Source organism: Falco naumanni, chromosome 7 (assembly GCF_017639655.2).
Source record: "Falco naumanni isolate bFalNau1 chromosome 7, bFalNau1.pat, whole genome shotgun sequence".
In the NCBI taxonomy this organism is placed as follows: Eukaryota; Metazoa; Chordata; class Aves; order Falconiformes; family Falconidae; genus Falco; species Falco naumanni.
In genome coordinates, this window is record NC_054060.1 from 32,077,612 (window position 1) to 32,094,395 (window position 16,784).

The following is a 16,784-nucleotide window of genomic DNA, read 5'->3' on the forward strand; positions in this document are numbered from 1 at the left end:
ATAAAGGGGCGCCGCGGTGGGCGGGCGGCGGTAGGCGGCCATGGCGTGGGGCTGCGAGCTCTGCCTGGCGCTGGCGGCCGGAGCCCTCCTGGCCCTGCTGTTCCGCTGGCTGCGGGCCGACGGCGACCTCACGCTGCTGTGGGCCGAGTGGCGGGGGAAGAAGCCAGGTAAAGGCGCCCGCCAGCCGCCGCCGAGTGCCGGGAGGGGGGCGGCGGGGCCCGGGGCGGGGCGCGGTGCCGCCGGGGGCGGGCTTGGTGCGCTCGGTGCGGGGAAAGGGGATGGCGGCGGGCGGGGAGCGGGCGAGGCCCCGGGGTCGGGGCTGGCGGCGCTTCAGCTCGGTGGAACCAACCCTCGGCAGCTGCCCGACGGGCGTATCTATAAAAACAGCCCCGAAGCCATACTCTTCCGGCCCTCGCACAGCAGGCGCCAATGAAGTAGCTCGCTAAAAGCAGCTCCGCAGCGGTGGCGAGCTCTGGCAGGCCTGTGGCGAAGGCTGGCGCGTTTGGCCGCAAAACGGTTGTTCTGCCCGGCTCCTGGGTGGGCAGCCGTGCGGGCAGCGGCCCGCGGTGGGTGCCCGGCCGGGGGGCGGCGGGTGGCAGGCAGGGTGGCCACGGAGCAGGGTGCTCGGCGGGGTGGCCGTGAAGGGGGATGCTCGCCGCTTGTGGCTGCCATGAGTTGCTTCGTAGTTTGTTTGCTGTTCAGTTTGTTCTGGCATCCTCAAGCAGATCTCAGCATCACGGTGGTGCTGGAAGTGTTTAACAATGAAGCAGATGTATCTTAGTGTATGGATTAAGTGGGTTTCCTCTCGTGAGAATTGTGCCCTGTAAGGCATAAGGGAACAACAGCACCACACGGTTGCTGTCTGGCTTTACGCCACTGTTCTGTAAGGCGCCGCTTTTGACACCTGCGGATACAAAAGTTGAATAATAAAATGCCATCAGGGATTTTCAGTTCTTGCTGCTGTTGATCTTTATAACCAGACTGTGATTATGCCTGCTTCTGGATAAAGATCTTTAGAAATCATAGGTCTGTTTGCTTAATAGGGGCTTTTGAAAAGAAAAGCCTCAAATTTCTGAATATCCCCTCCCAGCTTAGCCAGCAGTTGCCATCTGGGGCTGCTGTGAGCTGCTGGGTGCGGGTGGCTCAGGTGAAAGCAGGGAGCTGGTGCCATCGGTGACCACGCAACAGCCTTTTCTTGCACCTGGCTGGTTGGTGGCAGAAGCTGAACTGAAAGAAGATGGGATGAGGGACACTACAGGCTGTCCCATGTGGGAAATGAAACTGGGTGTTGGGTTGAGATAGGACCGCATGGAATGAAGGTGGAGTAAGGGTTTGGACTTGAGACCATGATTTGGTAAGGGATGGTGGTGCAGGTGAAGGTCAGCATTCGGAAAGGCTTGAGAGAAGAGTAGGACAACTTCTTGAGACCTCTCTGTCTTTTGCTTTCAGTAGAAGCTTACTGCAAAAGTGCTAGTCCATGGGATGGGCAGAACAGAAAAGCACATAAAAGTAATAAAGCTCTAATAAACATTAAATTTAGACCTGTGTGAGTGATCTTCTGTAACTCCTTGGATATGCAGCCCAAAGTTTTATAGGAACTCCATCAGGTAGTTGCCTTAGTGTAAGAAAACTACAGAAAAGCTTTGTGTGTGGACTTTGCAAAGATCACGGAAAGACTCTAGGGCAGAGAAACAAGCTAAATCTCAACTAATACAAACGGAATTGAAGCTTTGTCTCAAGGGATCTATGTGCAATGCACATCAAGATGTAAGAGCTCTCAGTTGGACATAGTGTTACTTGAATGTAGCCTTCAGTCTTGTTGGAAGCCTGGAAACCTTCTAACTAGTCTCTAAAGGTTCCCATGTAAAGAGCAATGTAGTAATTTTCTGATGTAGTTGTTACAACATGTAATCTAAGAAGAATCAGGCACAATTTTGTCAACATAAGCTTCTTTACTCTGCAAAGAGGTGACCTGTGTTTTGTGTCCCCCCTGCAGCCGCCCCCCCCCCCCCCCCCCCCCCCATCTCCCAGCCTTAGCGTTTGTGATTAAATGCTATAGTTTGAGCTACATATCTTAGTTAAGTGGCATTCTGCTAATTGTTTAGCCATATACATGTGGAATGGTGGTGCCACAGTGCTGATCCTAACCGTTCAGGTAGGAAAATGGAAGGGGCAAACACTAGAAAAGATGCTTCTTTAAATATGTTCTTCCTTTTCTCTTCCTCGTCCCCATATTGTGCACATAATGTGGCATGCCTTGGTAAGTGATGTGTGAATCCCATGGAAAAAACCCTTGATTTTACTTAAAGCTGTTACTAGAGCTGTCACTCTTGCAGTAATATCCTGTTATCGCTTCTGCAACAGTATTATGGATGTCGAAGTTTTTGGAGGTAAAAATGCCAGAAAGCAGAGTGATCTCATTTGTTTCTTTCTCTTGTGCTGTAGACTATAATTATGTAGAAAGGCCTTATTAGAGGTAAGACCACTTCCATTTCAATGATTCAGTTCTATAGGGAGAATTTACTTTCAGATTTTGGCATTGGCAGGTGCTGGATTGTCTCCCATCTTCTAAGTATTTGTGTGGTCAGGAGACAAGGGTTACTGGGTGCTGGATGACTTTCCTTATGTGCTGTGTTTCATTAGCTGAACAGCAGTCACTCCAAATGGTGTGACTTTCACAGGCAGAGTAATACTATCAAGCTAAGGCGGACCCTTTCACATATGAAAGCCTACTTTTAAGCTGGGGGTAATGGTATAATTCTTTAGGGCTGTGAGGAGGATGTTCTGCTTTAAACCTCCTCACCCCAGATTTTTTTCATGAATGAAATGACATGGCAACCTTGTGCTACAGGAGCTATAAAATACTGGAAAAAAACCCCGTGAATAGAGCTACAAAAGCACTTCTTGAGTTACTTGCAGTACTATTCGGTTCAACCTCTCATTTGTTATGCCTTGTAATACAGTAGTTAATGGTTAATAATAGCATAATCTGCTTTTATTCTTTAACTTTTAAACTCTTATTTCCAGTAAGAACAGGACATTTATTCTGGAGCAAGCCAGTGGTTTGATACTTGTTCTACAAGGGCATTTGAGCTAGGTCTGCCATTATGTTAACTCCCAGTAGCTCAGTGCTTGGTAACTATCAGTACTGGGAAATCGGTGGAAAACTTTCCTTATCTCAGTTAATTATTCTGTCCACAGAACAAGATCCTGAATAATTGCAGTGAAGCTGCCCAAGACAGGTTGGGAACAGGAAACTTATGTAGCAGTAGGAAGCGGATTTGTTTTCAGTAGCAAGAGGAGATGAGTGTGGTAAGCAGGGTTGAAAGTATGTCCATGTGTAGTTTTGTTCATGTAGTATTTGTCTACATTGGTTTTCTGCCAAACAAACAAACAAAAGATAAGTCCCCATGTTTCTTGTGGTTAATTTAATGAATTGGTAATATATTGGAATAAAACTGTAGGAAAAGAGTGTGAATGAACTTTATGTATAGCAGCCATTTGGTATAACTATTAATTCAGTGGTTACTCCTACAACTTCAGCAACACCTCTTTCCACCTCCAAAGTTCATACCCTTAGAATACATCTGTCCTTTGGAAAGTGACTGTTTTGCTGTTGTTATTGTTTTAAAAAGTGAACAGAAAAACCCAGACAACCCCAAACCACCAAAGCTTGGTTTTATGAGGGATTTTTCTTCGGCTAAAATACAGTCAGCTTAAAACCAAAACAAGTAATACTCACTGCCAGTGCCACAAACTCAAGCTGAGCTCTGATCATCAGTCTTGAGTATCTGCTCATGAAGGGTAGAAGGTTTTGGTGCTAATCTCTTCATGGGATTTATGTTAAGACTCTGAAAGTGAAATTTGAAACAGTGTGGTGTAGAGAGAACCAGGAACTGGGTATGGAAGTAAGCAGGAAGTACAAGCAGTCCCAGCCACTGGCTGCAGTGGAAAAGAAGTACTTTTTCTAAATTAAATGAGTGGCTAAGTTTCAGTGAGCTGAAAAATGCTGTTCTGGCCTTTTTCAAAATAGAACTGACTTTAAGTCGCAGGAGCTGCACTTGACTCTGCTGTTTGGATTATATCACATAATCTTCCTTGTTCGGCCAGGCATTGTCGGAATACTCTTTCTGTGCAAACTTGAGAAATAGAAGGAGGAGCTCCTGTCAGCAGTGCTCTTGAGTATTTGAGTCAGATTTTCACTAAGACTAATCTTGAAGAACATGTGCAAGTGTTAGGTAATGGCACGTTCTGGAAGGTGCTCTGATATTAGTGTTAATTTGTTCTTAAATCATGTTCTAGAATTAAATTGGTGATTTTCAGCCATCTGTTGTATTTGACGATTTTGGATACGTGCCTGGAAAACTAAGCCTTTTCCCAGTACCCAGGTGTATTACGGAGTGAAGATGATTGCAAAAAAGGGGGAACAGGCATATAAGCAGAGGAGTAAAAGTAGTAGGATGCTATTATTTTTACTACAGGCTGAAAAAGTGTGCCTGGGCAGGAGCTATGAGTACACGGGAAATTCACACGTAAGCTTATACCTTTGGAACTCTTTGTACTGGACTCTGGCCAAGGCAGGAATTAACCTGCATCAGATGATACAAAACAAAGTGGATGAACACGTGTTTGGTTTGCTGTGATTAGCTTTCTTCAGAGAATGTTATTCTGTTGGTAGTTACTTAGGAACATTTTTGAGGTAGGACATTATTGGGAAAGGTTTACTTAGGCTTTTGTTTGCATTTGCAATACAGTAGCTGTTTCCTGTCACTTCCAAGAAGTCTCCCTTTTCCTCTGAAGCTCTCTTTGATGAGGTTAGTGGAAATGCTGTGTGAGGGATGGCTTGCAGAAATGCAATCAAATTTCTTCCATCAGGTAGATAATCAGTGTTTATTCAGATTAGCCTTGGAACAAAGTTCAAGTGGCAACAGAACAGCTATGAACAGTTTCACAACTGTGTGTGACCAAAAAATAAAGAAGTCAGGATTTTGTAACAGCTGCCCCAAACGAGCATATTTCTTAAAAACAGTATCAGATTGTACCCCTGCAGTGACTTTGAACTGCTGTCTTGATTCTTTTGATAGAAAATGAACTACGTGGCAAGGTTGTCTGGGTGACAGGAGCTTCAAGTGGAATTGGAGAAGAATTGGCTTACCAGCTATCGAAGATAGGAGCCTTGCTTGCCATCTCTGCAAGAAGAGAGGATGAGCTCGAAAGAGTGAAAAAGAAATGCCTTGGTAAGTATAACTTACTGCTTCATGTGAGCAGCTCCACTCTTACCGTGATGGAGCTGCCACAGATGTACTGACCCATATATCACAGGAATAAATTTCATGATGAAAGTAAACTTTACACATAACTTCACTGTACATTTGCAGCTGGTATTTTCTTTTCATGAGTGAGAAGCCTTTGTATAGACTTGCCTTATGAGTTCTTTCATTAGCCAATATTACCTAACAATCTCATTATCAATTGCAAGTGGTCTTGTAAGATACTAGATTAAGAGGACTAAATACTGTGGGGAATGGAGGAAACGGTCTGATGGGTATCATCCTATTGAGAACCAAGCCATGTAGCTGCATGCTACTAAGAAGTCTTTTTCTTCAGGTTTGTCCATGTTACAGGCAGACTCTTAACTCCTTTTCCAAAGAAGAAATTCAGTTATTAGAAACATTCACAAAAAGTTGTTGTGAGCAGGTACAAGAAAGAGGTTCTCCTATATGTAGATCAAGAGGAACAAATGTGAAGGGGAACGTATAACTATTCCAGTTCTTTCATATGCCTGCTGAGTCAATGGTCTGGCTTCATTCCTCCTGTTTCTCCTTTTCCGTCCTGTTTTCTGGCTTGACAGTGAGAGGGGTAGGCAGTGAATTCACGCTGATAAATAGAGGTTTTGAACATGGTTAACATTATGTCTCTTTCAGACCATTTATCCTCCATAGCTCAGTATGCAGTATTTAATACTGAGTATGTTATCACACTGACAGTTCCTTCCTAGTAATGTTGATAGAATGTCCACAGTCCACTTGGAATGTGTGCTAGTGGATAATGAAATGTTTGTCTTGGGTTAGCACCTAAATGTTTCTAGATATCTGAAAGTCATAGCAAGGTACTCTAAAAGTCGGTCAAGGAGCTTTCAAAAATTCACAACTCCTTAATTCAATTTTCTTCAAAATGCTTCAAAAAAGTGGTCACTCAAATAGTTGTCCTCCAAAAGAAACAAGGGGTGTAAGACAGTGTGGTTAAGTGGTAATCATGGCAAAATTCCAGTGCTATATGACGCAATGTTTAGCGGTCAGTAGAAGTATGGGACTACATTTGCGTCTGTGGCTGTTTGTTGTTATTGCAAAACTGCTAACACCAAACGGGCTGGCAGGAGCCATAATCCTGGATATGCATTTTCAGGCAACACTTGTATGAGAATGCAGTGTACTAAGGAATATTCAGAAACATTATTTCAATTGATGTGAACCAAGAGCACAGATTTATCTAGGATGATTTCTGCCTCTGCCAGCTTCAGGTGACCCTGTAAATGTTTTAGCTGTTGTATATGCTAGCTTCCAAGTCTTACGTAGCCGTGTGTTCTGCAAGTATATGCTGCTGAACTTTAGCTGTAGGTCAGATTAGTAGGAAGACTGGAAACTCTTCAGTAACATAGTTACTCCATATTCTCTATAGCCAGCCTTTAAGTAGTGGAAGACAGTAATTGGGCCCACTTCCCGTCTTATTCTTCTCAAGGATGTATAAAGCCAGCTTCCACCCCTTTCCTTGATTATTATGTGTGCTAGCCCCTCTGACCGTCCTAGTGGCTCTATGATACGCTATCTCCAATTCATCTGTATTTATCTGAACTAAGGGGGTCCAAAACTGGACACAGTACTCTAGATTCAGTCTTAGAATCTTGTGTAGAGGCATTTAAAAATCACTTCCCTCAGTCTGCTCTTGCTAGCACAGCCCGTTAGCATTTGCAATTGCCAGAACTAATTTCTGACTTAGATGCAACTTGCTGTGGTCCTTCCGTCAGGACCTCAGGTCTTGTTTGGAGAGCTGATGCACAGCCATATGGGCGTTGGCCTGCAGTACTGCATAGCATTATCCTATCCCAGGTGTGAAATTTTGCATTTGACTTTATTGAGCTTAATGAGGTTTGTCAGGCTGTTCTTACTGCTTGTTAAGATGCCTCTGAATGACAGTCCTAACCTCCAACATAGCAACTGCTCCTCTGAACTTGATGTTAACTGAAAATTTGCTGAAAGCCTGTGTTTTGTCCCATCATCTGAGTCATTAATGAAAACATTATAAGATACTGGTCATGGAGGGATACCGCATAGAACTGACCACCAGTTAGACTGTGAAAGGTTGGTTGCTATTCTTTGGGCCTGGTGATCCAGCCTGTTTTTCACGTGCATTATAATTCACTCATGTAGACCCCTCATATTTCCCCAATATATCTTCAAGGATGCTATGGAAGACAACATAGAAAGCTACACAGTCAAGGTAAACAACATCCACTGCTCTCCCCTTGTCCACAGAGCCAGTCATCTCATCACAAAAACCAGTTAAGTTGGTCAGGCAGTATATGCTGAATCTATGCTGGCTTTTCCCAGTCACCTTCAGGTATTTGGAAGTTGCTTTCAGGAGGAATTGCCACAATTTTCCCAAGGACTGAGGTTAGGCTGTGTGACATTTGGTTTTCTCCAGTCACAGGGAAGCTACTCCACTGAGCAAGTGCCTTCTAAAGATGAGTGCCATAGGTCAAACTCTTATAAATCTTGATGTATGTGTTGCCCTGCTTATATGTGGAGTTTGTCCCTAACTTGGTCTTCCTCTGACACTGGTAGTATTTCTTTCCTGCAGAGTCTAGCCTCAGGCTTGTGGGAGACCTGAGAGGAGATCTCGCCAGTGAAGACTAATGCAAAGACTAAGGCAATGAATACCTCATGTTCTTCTGTGCCCTTCGTCACTTCCTTGCCATCCCTATTCAGCAGTGAGCTTCCTGTTGTTGGTGCTGTACCTACAAAGTCCTTGTTGCCTTTCACATTCCTCACCAGCTTCAACTCTGAGTCTTGATCTTCCTGATTCCGTCCTTGTGTGCTTGGACCATGTGCTTCCTGGGTGGCTTCTCCCTGCTTCCACCTGCATGTTTTCTTTTTGCAATTGCGTTCAGGAGTATTCTGTAAAATTTGAGTAGTGTGGAATGTGTTAACATTGAGCTGCAACATATGACATCAGCTTGAATCTTGCTGTTTTATATGGCATAAGTGGACTAATAGGCTTTAACATGCCCGCTGTAGATGCTCTACACAGCAGCCACTTAACTAGATAATTTGCATATTAATGTCAGAAGCAAGCATGTGTATCTTATTTAAAGTTTACAGACACCACCCTGTGATACGTGCTTATGCATTCTACACTGCTTAAAAGCTGAAGGGGGGAGAGAGAAGGAAAGTACTGTAAAAGCTATGGCAATACCTGATGAGTCACGCATATGACAACTCAACACTTCATTGCACTTCTGCAGGAGGGAGAGAAAACAACTTGTGTAACTTGGTTCCTGCAAGTGGCTTCTGTATTTCCCCCAGCCACTCTCTGCAATGTAAGCTGAATTTCACCACTAATGTTGGAGGCTGTTTTCTCTCAAAAGTCCTAAAAAAAAAAAGGAGTAAGTGGGGGAATGTTTCTTTTTTTTTTTTTTTTTTTTTGACAAAGCTTAAATACGATTTAAATATGGATAGGCCAAATGAATAACAATCTATAAGTTCTAGTACTATACAGTAATTGACATTAGAATGGATCTTAGGAGGTCATGTTGTTCAGCCTCTGCTAAAAGCTCATGTCTTGTTAAAGAGCATTATACAGGATAGAAATAAGAGGTAGAAGGAAGCGCTGAAGAGATGGAAAATAAAGGTTCTGTGCCAAGTATTACTGTTTATTGTATTGGGAGAAACTGCTATTTTGGATTAACATGTATTGAAAAGAGTTGTTGATCTGAAAACCTCTAGGGAGTCCTGGAGGCAAGAGGTGTACGCTTGATGTTGTAACAATATATTATTTTAAGTCGGTATCAGTTATGCAGCTGTCTTTTCAAAAAACAAGTTGGCTTTGGGTGGTTGTAACCGTGTTTCAGTTAAAAAGTAATTAGAACTTAACCCTCAACAGGGAAGAGGCAGCCCATGATTGCTTGAGAGGAAAATGTCAGTCAGAAGACTGGCTGCTTGGTGGTTGGGCAGTTTGATCCCAACCAGAAGCCGTGTTGTGTAAAGCTGCTATGTAAGGAGGCTTTAAAGGACCTCCAGGAAAACTGTGCGCTAGAAGTGTACAGGTTCACAGCTGGTGACAGTGGCCTTTGTTCAGTGTAGGCTGAGCTTTGAGTGTGAAGTTTCAGATGCATCTGAAAGCTGGTGGCCATGTGCACTTTGCAGCTGGAGACACTTCACTAAAGGATGTCAACTACCATAAGTTAGCATTCGCGTAAGACGATGAACTCTAAACAAAGGTCTCCCACTTTGGAAGAAGTGGGTTATCGTAATTGTTGCCTTAGAGACATTGGTTTGGTAATAGGCAGAAAAGGAAGTGGAATATTAGGGGTCATTAGTAATATTATTAATAGTAATAATTAGGAGAATATCATACTGGCAATGTATAAACTGGGACTTATACGTGCCTTCAACACTTGCACAGTTCTGGTCATCTGCCACAAAAACAATGGGATGAGTAGGTGGTAGAAGCTCACCCTGGAAAAGAAGTGAGGAAACTGATAGAGATGTACGGTCTGAGTACTTTTGGGGGTGGAAATCAGGCTGGACTACGGATTGCTCCAAAACAAAAACTAGGCTTCTGGTTTGGTATTTCCTGAAGTCAAAAGTTTCTTACGTGATATAAAAGAGCACTTCCTTCTATATCAGCAGTCTGTGTCTCTTTCCTCTGCTTTTTTCTTTCCCCACTATATCGCTTTTGGGGCTGGGTTGATGGTGTGGTCTTGTTAATCCATGGCAGAAACGCTCAACTGTGCAAATCTGCTTGAGGGAGCATGATGTAGAGGTGTGGCTCTGTAAACATAGTTTAAACTACATGGATTTTATTGCTGTGTTTCTGGAAGAAATGGAGGGGAAAACGCGTGTGGAGGGGTTGGAGTGAGCAATAAATGAAAATACTGGCAGCTTTAAACCAGACAGATGGGTTTATTTTCATCAGTAGCCTAAATGCTAACAATTTTTGAACAGAGGCAACTTAGGGATTTTAGTCTCCTCCTTATTTGTACATCACTGTAAAGACAAGTTTAACCTTACCTGTATGTGCAAGAAGTAGTAATTAAAAAATCAGATGCTTAGGCCTGCTAAAGAGGGCAGCTGGTTAAAGGGGAGCAGGTACACTTAGCTGTGGCTAGGAATCAATTTAGAAACAAAAATAGCACTATCAAACTAATATAAGTAAAGAAAATCATGTTATATGTGGTTAAAAAAAGTGAGAAGATTAACATTGAAGACTGTATTTTTGTGAGTCATCTGTTCCAAAACCCCAAGGTAACAAACTGCTGCTGAAGAGATATGTTTTATGGAAAAGGTCGGTTGTTCTGAAGTGACAGTGGTAGAAACACTCAACATGGAGGCTTGAACTTGACGACAGCGGACTTTTATTTCAGGAGATGGATAGATTAAAAGCTGTCAAACAAAACCCTTCTCTTTCTACCTCCTCCAATAATCTTACCATCTCTAGACTTTGCCTCATAGCTACTTATGTATGTATGTTGTGGTTTGGGTCTAAATTGTACTAGTCCTGGTGTCAGGAATAAACATGCTTGACTAGTTAACATATAAGCAAAGTTATGCTGCCAGTACGCTGTGCTTCTGAATGGCTTAGTGGGAAATTTCAGTTGCACGTTACTCCCAGATTTTGCAATTTATTTGGAGATTTGAGTAGTCTATATTGTGCTACACAAGCCTGTTTAAAAAAGTCAAGCTTTTCACAAGCAAAACCATAATGATGAGAAAAGAAAGACTTGGTAGGAACAGATTAAAAATGGATTACATGTGGAAATTAAAATGAAAATAAACCAGGGATTTTAGTTCCAACTTAGTGTTACGGTTTCTTGGTGTCTTTCTAATGAAAATGTGGTGTAAAGCACATTAAATTTCCCACAGTTGTTATGTTTGTAATCTTACTGGTTCCCATTGACTTTACGGTTAATTTTAGAGATTAGCAACTTGAGTGAAAGAGATATCCACGTTCTGCGTCTTGACTTGACTGACAGAAGCTCTCATGAAGCTGCAACCAACCGTGTAATTCAGCATTTTGGCAAGGTAAAGTGTGCTTCTGGGGTTAACCTTTTTCTTCTTTATCTCCGATACTTGTATTTCACTTTTATTCTATTGTATGGTAAATTCACCAGTGTCTACATCTTTCTTAAGTTTCAGTGTTTGCAGAGATGCAGCAATGAACAGATAACCACTGGTCATCTGGTCATTACCAAGAACTAAAAACTCACTTGCTTGATGTCGCTGAATTTCTGGACCAACTGGAGCAATCCTCAGCTGTATATTTAGGGCTTAAAATTGCATGTGAAAGTCAGAACCTTTATTTGGTAGTTTCAGCAATGTGTGTAATTTGGGTTCAGAACCATGTGGACCAAAACTGAACATCTGGCACAATTGTTTACGTTGTTTGGTGCATAGTTTTCTTGATTGCTAGTCCAGAGTATGGAGTTAAGATAATAGCAGTCAGACCTGATCAATATTAAATACAACATGCAAAACTTCAAACTAGGCCTTTAATCCACTGATACTTTGATTTTTACAGTGAAATTACTGGCACCATATTTTTTTCTTCTGTTCTTTACTGTAGTTAGTTTCTGGGTTTGGACAAAACATATTTTCCGAGATCACCTTGCAGGACCTGAGTGTTAGGTGTTACTTGCTACAGTGCAGCAAGTTTAAAACGTGCTGTGTGGAAAGCAACTTTCCAGCTGCCAGGGTTCCTGTACTAGGAGTTTACCTTGTTTGGCATCAAACGCTGTATTCCTGTTCGGTTGACTCAGTTCAAAATTTGCCAGCCTGCTGTTCGAAGGGGGGGCTGGTGGGGGGAGAGCACTGCTGACACTTGTGCAGCAGCTTGTGCATGGCAGAGGTGACACCACAAGGAAGAGAACAGTCACTTAACAGCTGCCTGAGGAAGCACATTTTAGTGGTAGAGGAAATGTGTTCTATTAATCTATCATTGTATTTTCCCCGAGATTGATGTTTTGATCAACAATGGTGGACGTTCCCAACGCTCCTTGTTTGTGGATACAAACCTGGATGTCTACGAAGCCATAATGGGACTTAACTACCTAGGTACAATCTCGTTGACAAAACATGTGCTGAATCACATGATCCAAAGGAAAAAAGGAAAAATTGTTACTGTGAGCAGTGTGATGGGTATCATGGGAGCTCCTCTTGCTTCTGGGTACTGTGCCAGCAAGCATGCTCTGCAGGTAAGTTACATTTCTGAGGTTAATTAAACCCTGTGTAATAGACCAGCATCAGTTAGTGCTGTAGCAGAGGACTATTCTCTGCAGAAAATGCAAGTATTGCTTGAAATTGCACACAGCATATGTAACTCCCTCAGGTGTCGAAAGTCCTTTAAAACTAATTTGCTCTGAAATGCAAAGTATCTCAGCTTCCAGTGTAGATTTATTTTGCTGACCAAAATTGAAATGGTGTCCTAGTTGGGCCTAATGGCAGTGTAGTTAAATTCCAATGTGAAACACAAGACCTTTGCCTCTGGCCTTCAGATGAAGGAATACCTAAATCAGAGGATTATGCTTTTGCATATAGAAGCCCTAATATTCTCATCTTAATGCATTTAGGGAGGAACAGTCACTGGTGAGAGTTTTAGGCCTACAGGAAATCTTTAGGACAGTGAGTGGTAAAGCAGACTACTAAGAGAAATGAGAATTCCTGACGTAGCTGGGAACATCTGAATGCATCTTCCCAGCAGTTCTGAATGGTGCTGTGGTGTGAAGAACTGGCAGCTCATACTGTCTTAGAAGCTATTTTCTGCATAAACACTCAACTTTCAATATTGCTTGGAAAAAGTTTTTGAAAGTAGTTGCACTTGCATAAAAAACCATAGAAGAAGAGCTCAGAGAAGTAGCGGGGGGGGGGGAAAACCTGCCTGTATCATTGAGGAATCATTTGTTTAACTGGTAAATTTGTTTAGACATATTTGTCTTTCACCAGTGTTTGACTTCCTGCTAATGTACTCTTTGATCTCGGTAAAATAAACTTCAGCTGTGCTCAGTGATGGTTTAAAAAACTGGCACCTTCTTATTCTCTGCTGGATTTAAACATATAAACAGAGTAACTCTGCTTAAGCTATGGGATCAGTATTTTTTTGACAATTTGGCTAACAATAACAAAAATGTAACAAGTGGCTGACACAGCAAGCCACTAGACGCTTGAAAGAATGAAGATGTAGAAGACAGTGACCGACCTCTGCTAATAAAAAGTTTTCAGTTAGTGACAGGGAGAGTGCTCTTCACTTGAGTGGCAGCAATGAAATTGCCCATTAGAGGCCCCCTCTTGGTTTAAGTCTACTAGGTTCAAATTAGAAGAATTCAACGAGCAGAAGCATGAATTCCCTTTATGCTCCTTTATTAAGTGTTCTTTCAGTTGAATTATCTTTTGGGTGTGGTGCAGTTAGTCAAAGCATGGCTAATTAGTTGCAGAGCACAAGGAACTCGTGTTGCTTTAAAAATGCTCGGAACGATAAAATCAAGAACACGGGCGAAGCTTTAAAGAGATAGTTTACTAAAAATTCCGGATTAATTAAAATAAGCAAACTAAACTGCTTATATCTTTGTTAGCTTATACCTCTGCTCAATAACCAGGCCAGGCTCCAAGCCACCCTTCTTGTTTCTTTGACAGTAATTCTGCAAATGCTAATTGCAGGTGTTTAAAACGTGATTTGCAATATAGATTTCAAAAAGACTGTCTGAGAGTCTCTTTATCAGCCTGGAGTTATGGCTAGGTGTGGGCATGAAACTCCCAAAAGCTAGAAAAGCTTTTTTTGAAATACCAAACTTTACCAGTACAGTTCAGGTAAAGGAAGTCTGTAGGAATGGCATTCTTCTTCAGGTAGCCCATCTCTGATGATGACCAAGAAGAAATGGCTATAGAGAGGGTAAGGGGGGAAATAATACGAAGTATAAAGTGATACTTTTCCTGTTGTGTTTTCCCAGCATGTGTCAACCTGTATTCTAAGGTCTTCTTGAAATGAAGATTGCATTTTGGTCACCAGCTAGTACATATGTGAGCCTGTCTGACATGAATTCGTTTATTAAGGTTTTGGGGTTTTTTTAATTCATGCCTTGGAGTCTACCACAGCTGACAAAGTTAATGCTGCCATCTTAATCATGCCCTTTTTCAAAAAGTCCCTCCTTTTGTTTGGGGGTTTGGGTTTTTTCTTTTTTAAATTTCTTTTAAATGGCAGTTGGAGGAGGAAGGAAGGAAGGAATTCTGTTAAGAATTAAGATTTGTTCTTGAAACAATCACGCTTTGATTCATGCCAACTGGAGTTCTTCATAACAATGTTATGAGATTACCCATTATCTCAGTTCCGAGTGCTGTAAGAGCGTGAGTCAAGTCCACAGGAGTCTGATCTGACTGATGCAGTTCCTCTCCTATCGTGCTGATGCTCATGACGATCATGTGCCATTTATCTAGTTGCAGTTCACATAATTGGTGGCATGTGGAGTGGATCAGAAATGGTGGCAGATCTGATCTGAAAAAAGAAAACGTTCCTTAATCAGGAATTTGTCTAACAAACATATGGACTGTACTGAGCAGCAACCACTATTCTCTTTGTTTAGTTTCTGGTCATTAGGGCAATTTCTAAATGTTTCTGGCCTAGCAGAAGTCAGTTCAGCTTCACTTTCTTCAGCATCTGCTAGGATTTGGGCACTAAGCTGGAAAGGCCCAGAGATGGCTTCAAGCAGTTGCTGTTCCACGTACCCTGTGTCTGTATGTTAGTCTGGCTTCAGTCTGGGCTTGGTGGCAACACTCAGATTCTGCCTTTTGCACTTGAGTTCCTTTATTGCTCCTAAAACTGGGCCTGCCCCTTGCCTGAATTTGGAAAAAAAAGAGAGCACTTTCTTTTCTTTCTTAGGAATTTTAAGCTTCTTTTCTGGGATGAAGTAGAGGAATCCCATACCAGCTATCTTTGGATATCTAAGATAAGTGCTGGAATTAGAGAAGCCTTATATACTGTGGGTAGAGCCTCCAGAGGAGAGAGCATGTAAGATTCTGGCTCTTTTCAGCATGAATCAGCTAGGATGTCAGCTGAGCGAGTGCTTCGGCCATCCTGTGTTGCTGGTGGAGATTGTACTTCCTGGATGGTGTAGAAACTTGGAATTGCAGCCCAAGGGAAGGAGGGGGCACACAAACCCCTCGAAATGGAGGGGGTAACAGAACAGCTACAGAGAAGAAACGGGACCTTGCCGTGATCTCTGGCTATGTGCATTTTGTGTTTACAGGCTGTGCAAGCCTCTAATGAAATAGTGCTGACTTTGACGGTGCTACTCAAGCAGCACTCTGAGAAAAGCCTCAGCAGCCCTGTGCTCAGCTGCTGTGTGGACAGGATCTCCAAAGATAACGTAACATCACTGGACCAACGCTCAGCTTTTGGTGTCTTGCAGCTTGCTCGGGTCAGCCAGGCTCCCTTTGTGAGAGCTGGAGAGAAGCAGCAATCTGAGCGTGCCAGAGCCAGTGTCCTCTGCAGGAGGGTGTCTGAAATAGCCTCCAGAGCCTGCTACTGCTGCGTGCCTTTGTATGGCTGCTCAGGACTGTGGGCAGGTGCCTATTTTTAGGTAGAATTTGGATCCCAGTAGCCTCCCAGCATTTGAGCAGGCGTAGGTGCTTTGTTACAAGTGACTGAGCAATGTTTCTGGCTTCCTTTTTATCAAAGCATTCCCAGACACACACATACCCCCTTCCCCCTCCTCAGCTTCTGGAAGTACATCTCCTTCAGCCAAAATGGGAGTCAATTCTGTTCCTCAGCATCCCAAATCAACAGGGAGTGATGAGGGAGTGTAGGCTGGCAGAGCTCTTGCTTAGTCCTGCTCATGTAGTTCAGCGTTGACGAAATAACTGAGGGTTGCCCAGAGGAGGGAAGGTAGCTGCGTGGGCTGCTGTTCAGGCTGTGTCCCGGAGAGTCTGGGCTTCCCGCTGTGGTGAGCAGGATGCAAAGTACTCGTGTGAACAAGCAGCAGTAGCATGTCTTGCCCTCACCCGAGCAGCCATGCTCATGACACACGCTGCTGCTTCTTACCGTTGGGGTCTAGCGTCTTTTTACTTGTTACTTTTTCCTCAGCTGGACCGATGGCACATCTTTTGTGACAGGACTGCACAGCTTGGGGGTTATGGCGCTTCTCTGAGATAAGTGGGCTCAGGACCCCTCAGGGAAAGAAGGGGATGTGGGGAGTGCAGGTCGGGGCTGTCGTGTTAGCCTGGAGGGGTAGGTAAAGCACAGCTGTATTGGTGCCACATCTGGTGTGCGCTGGGGTGGAGGAGGCTCCTCCTGGGGCAGGAGGCAATCCAGGGGAGGTCCTGGGCTTTTAATCTAGGACAGCCAGGTGGTTGGCAGATCTGAGGTGCTTCCTCACGTGTCCAGAAGCAGACTTCTAGGCATGTAAGTGTCTTTAATGTTACAGCTTAGCCCTCAAGAAGTTACACATCTCCAGGCTTTGATAACATGCTGTGAAGATCTGGTACTAGATACGGGGCCTGCAGGTACTTGGGACTTTAAAT

At 43.2% G+C, this 16,784-nt stretch overlaps 1 protein-coding gene across 1 annotated transcript in view; it reads left to right on the plus strand.

Moving 5' to 3' along the window:
• DHRS7 (dehydrogenase/reductase 7) overlaps positions 1–16,784 on the plus strand; it is a 20,704-nt gene continuing 3,920 nt past the window's right edge. Inside the window, exons 1-4 of the mRNA XM_040599782.1 lie at positions 1–167; positions 5,085–5,237; positions 11,194–11,300; positions 12,230–12,469. Coding sequence (XP_040455716.1) covers positions 41–167; positions 5,085–5,237; positions 11,194–11,300; positions 12,230–12,469 — 627 coding nt within the window. The 5' untranslated portion in view covers positions 1–40. The remainder of the gene's footprint in view (positions 168–5,084; positions 5,238–11,193; positions 11,301–12,229; positions 12,470–16,784) is intronic.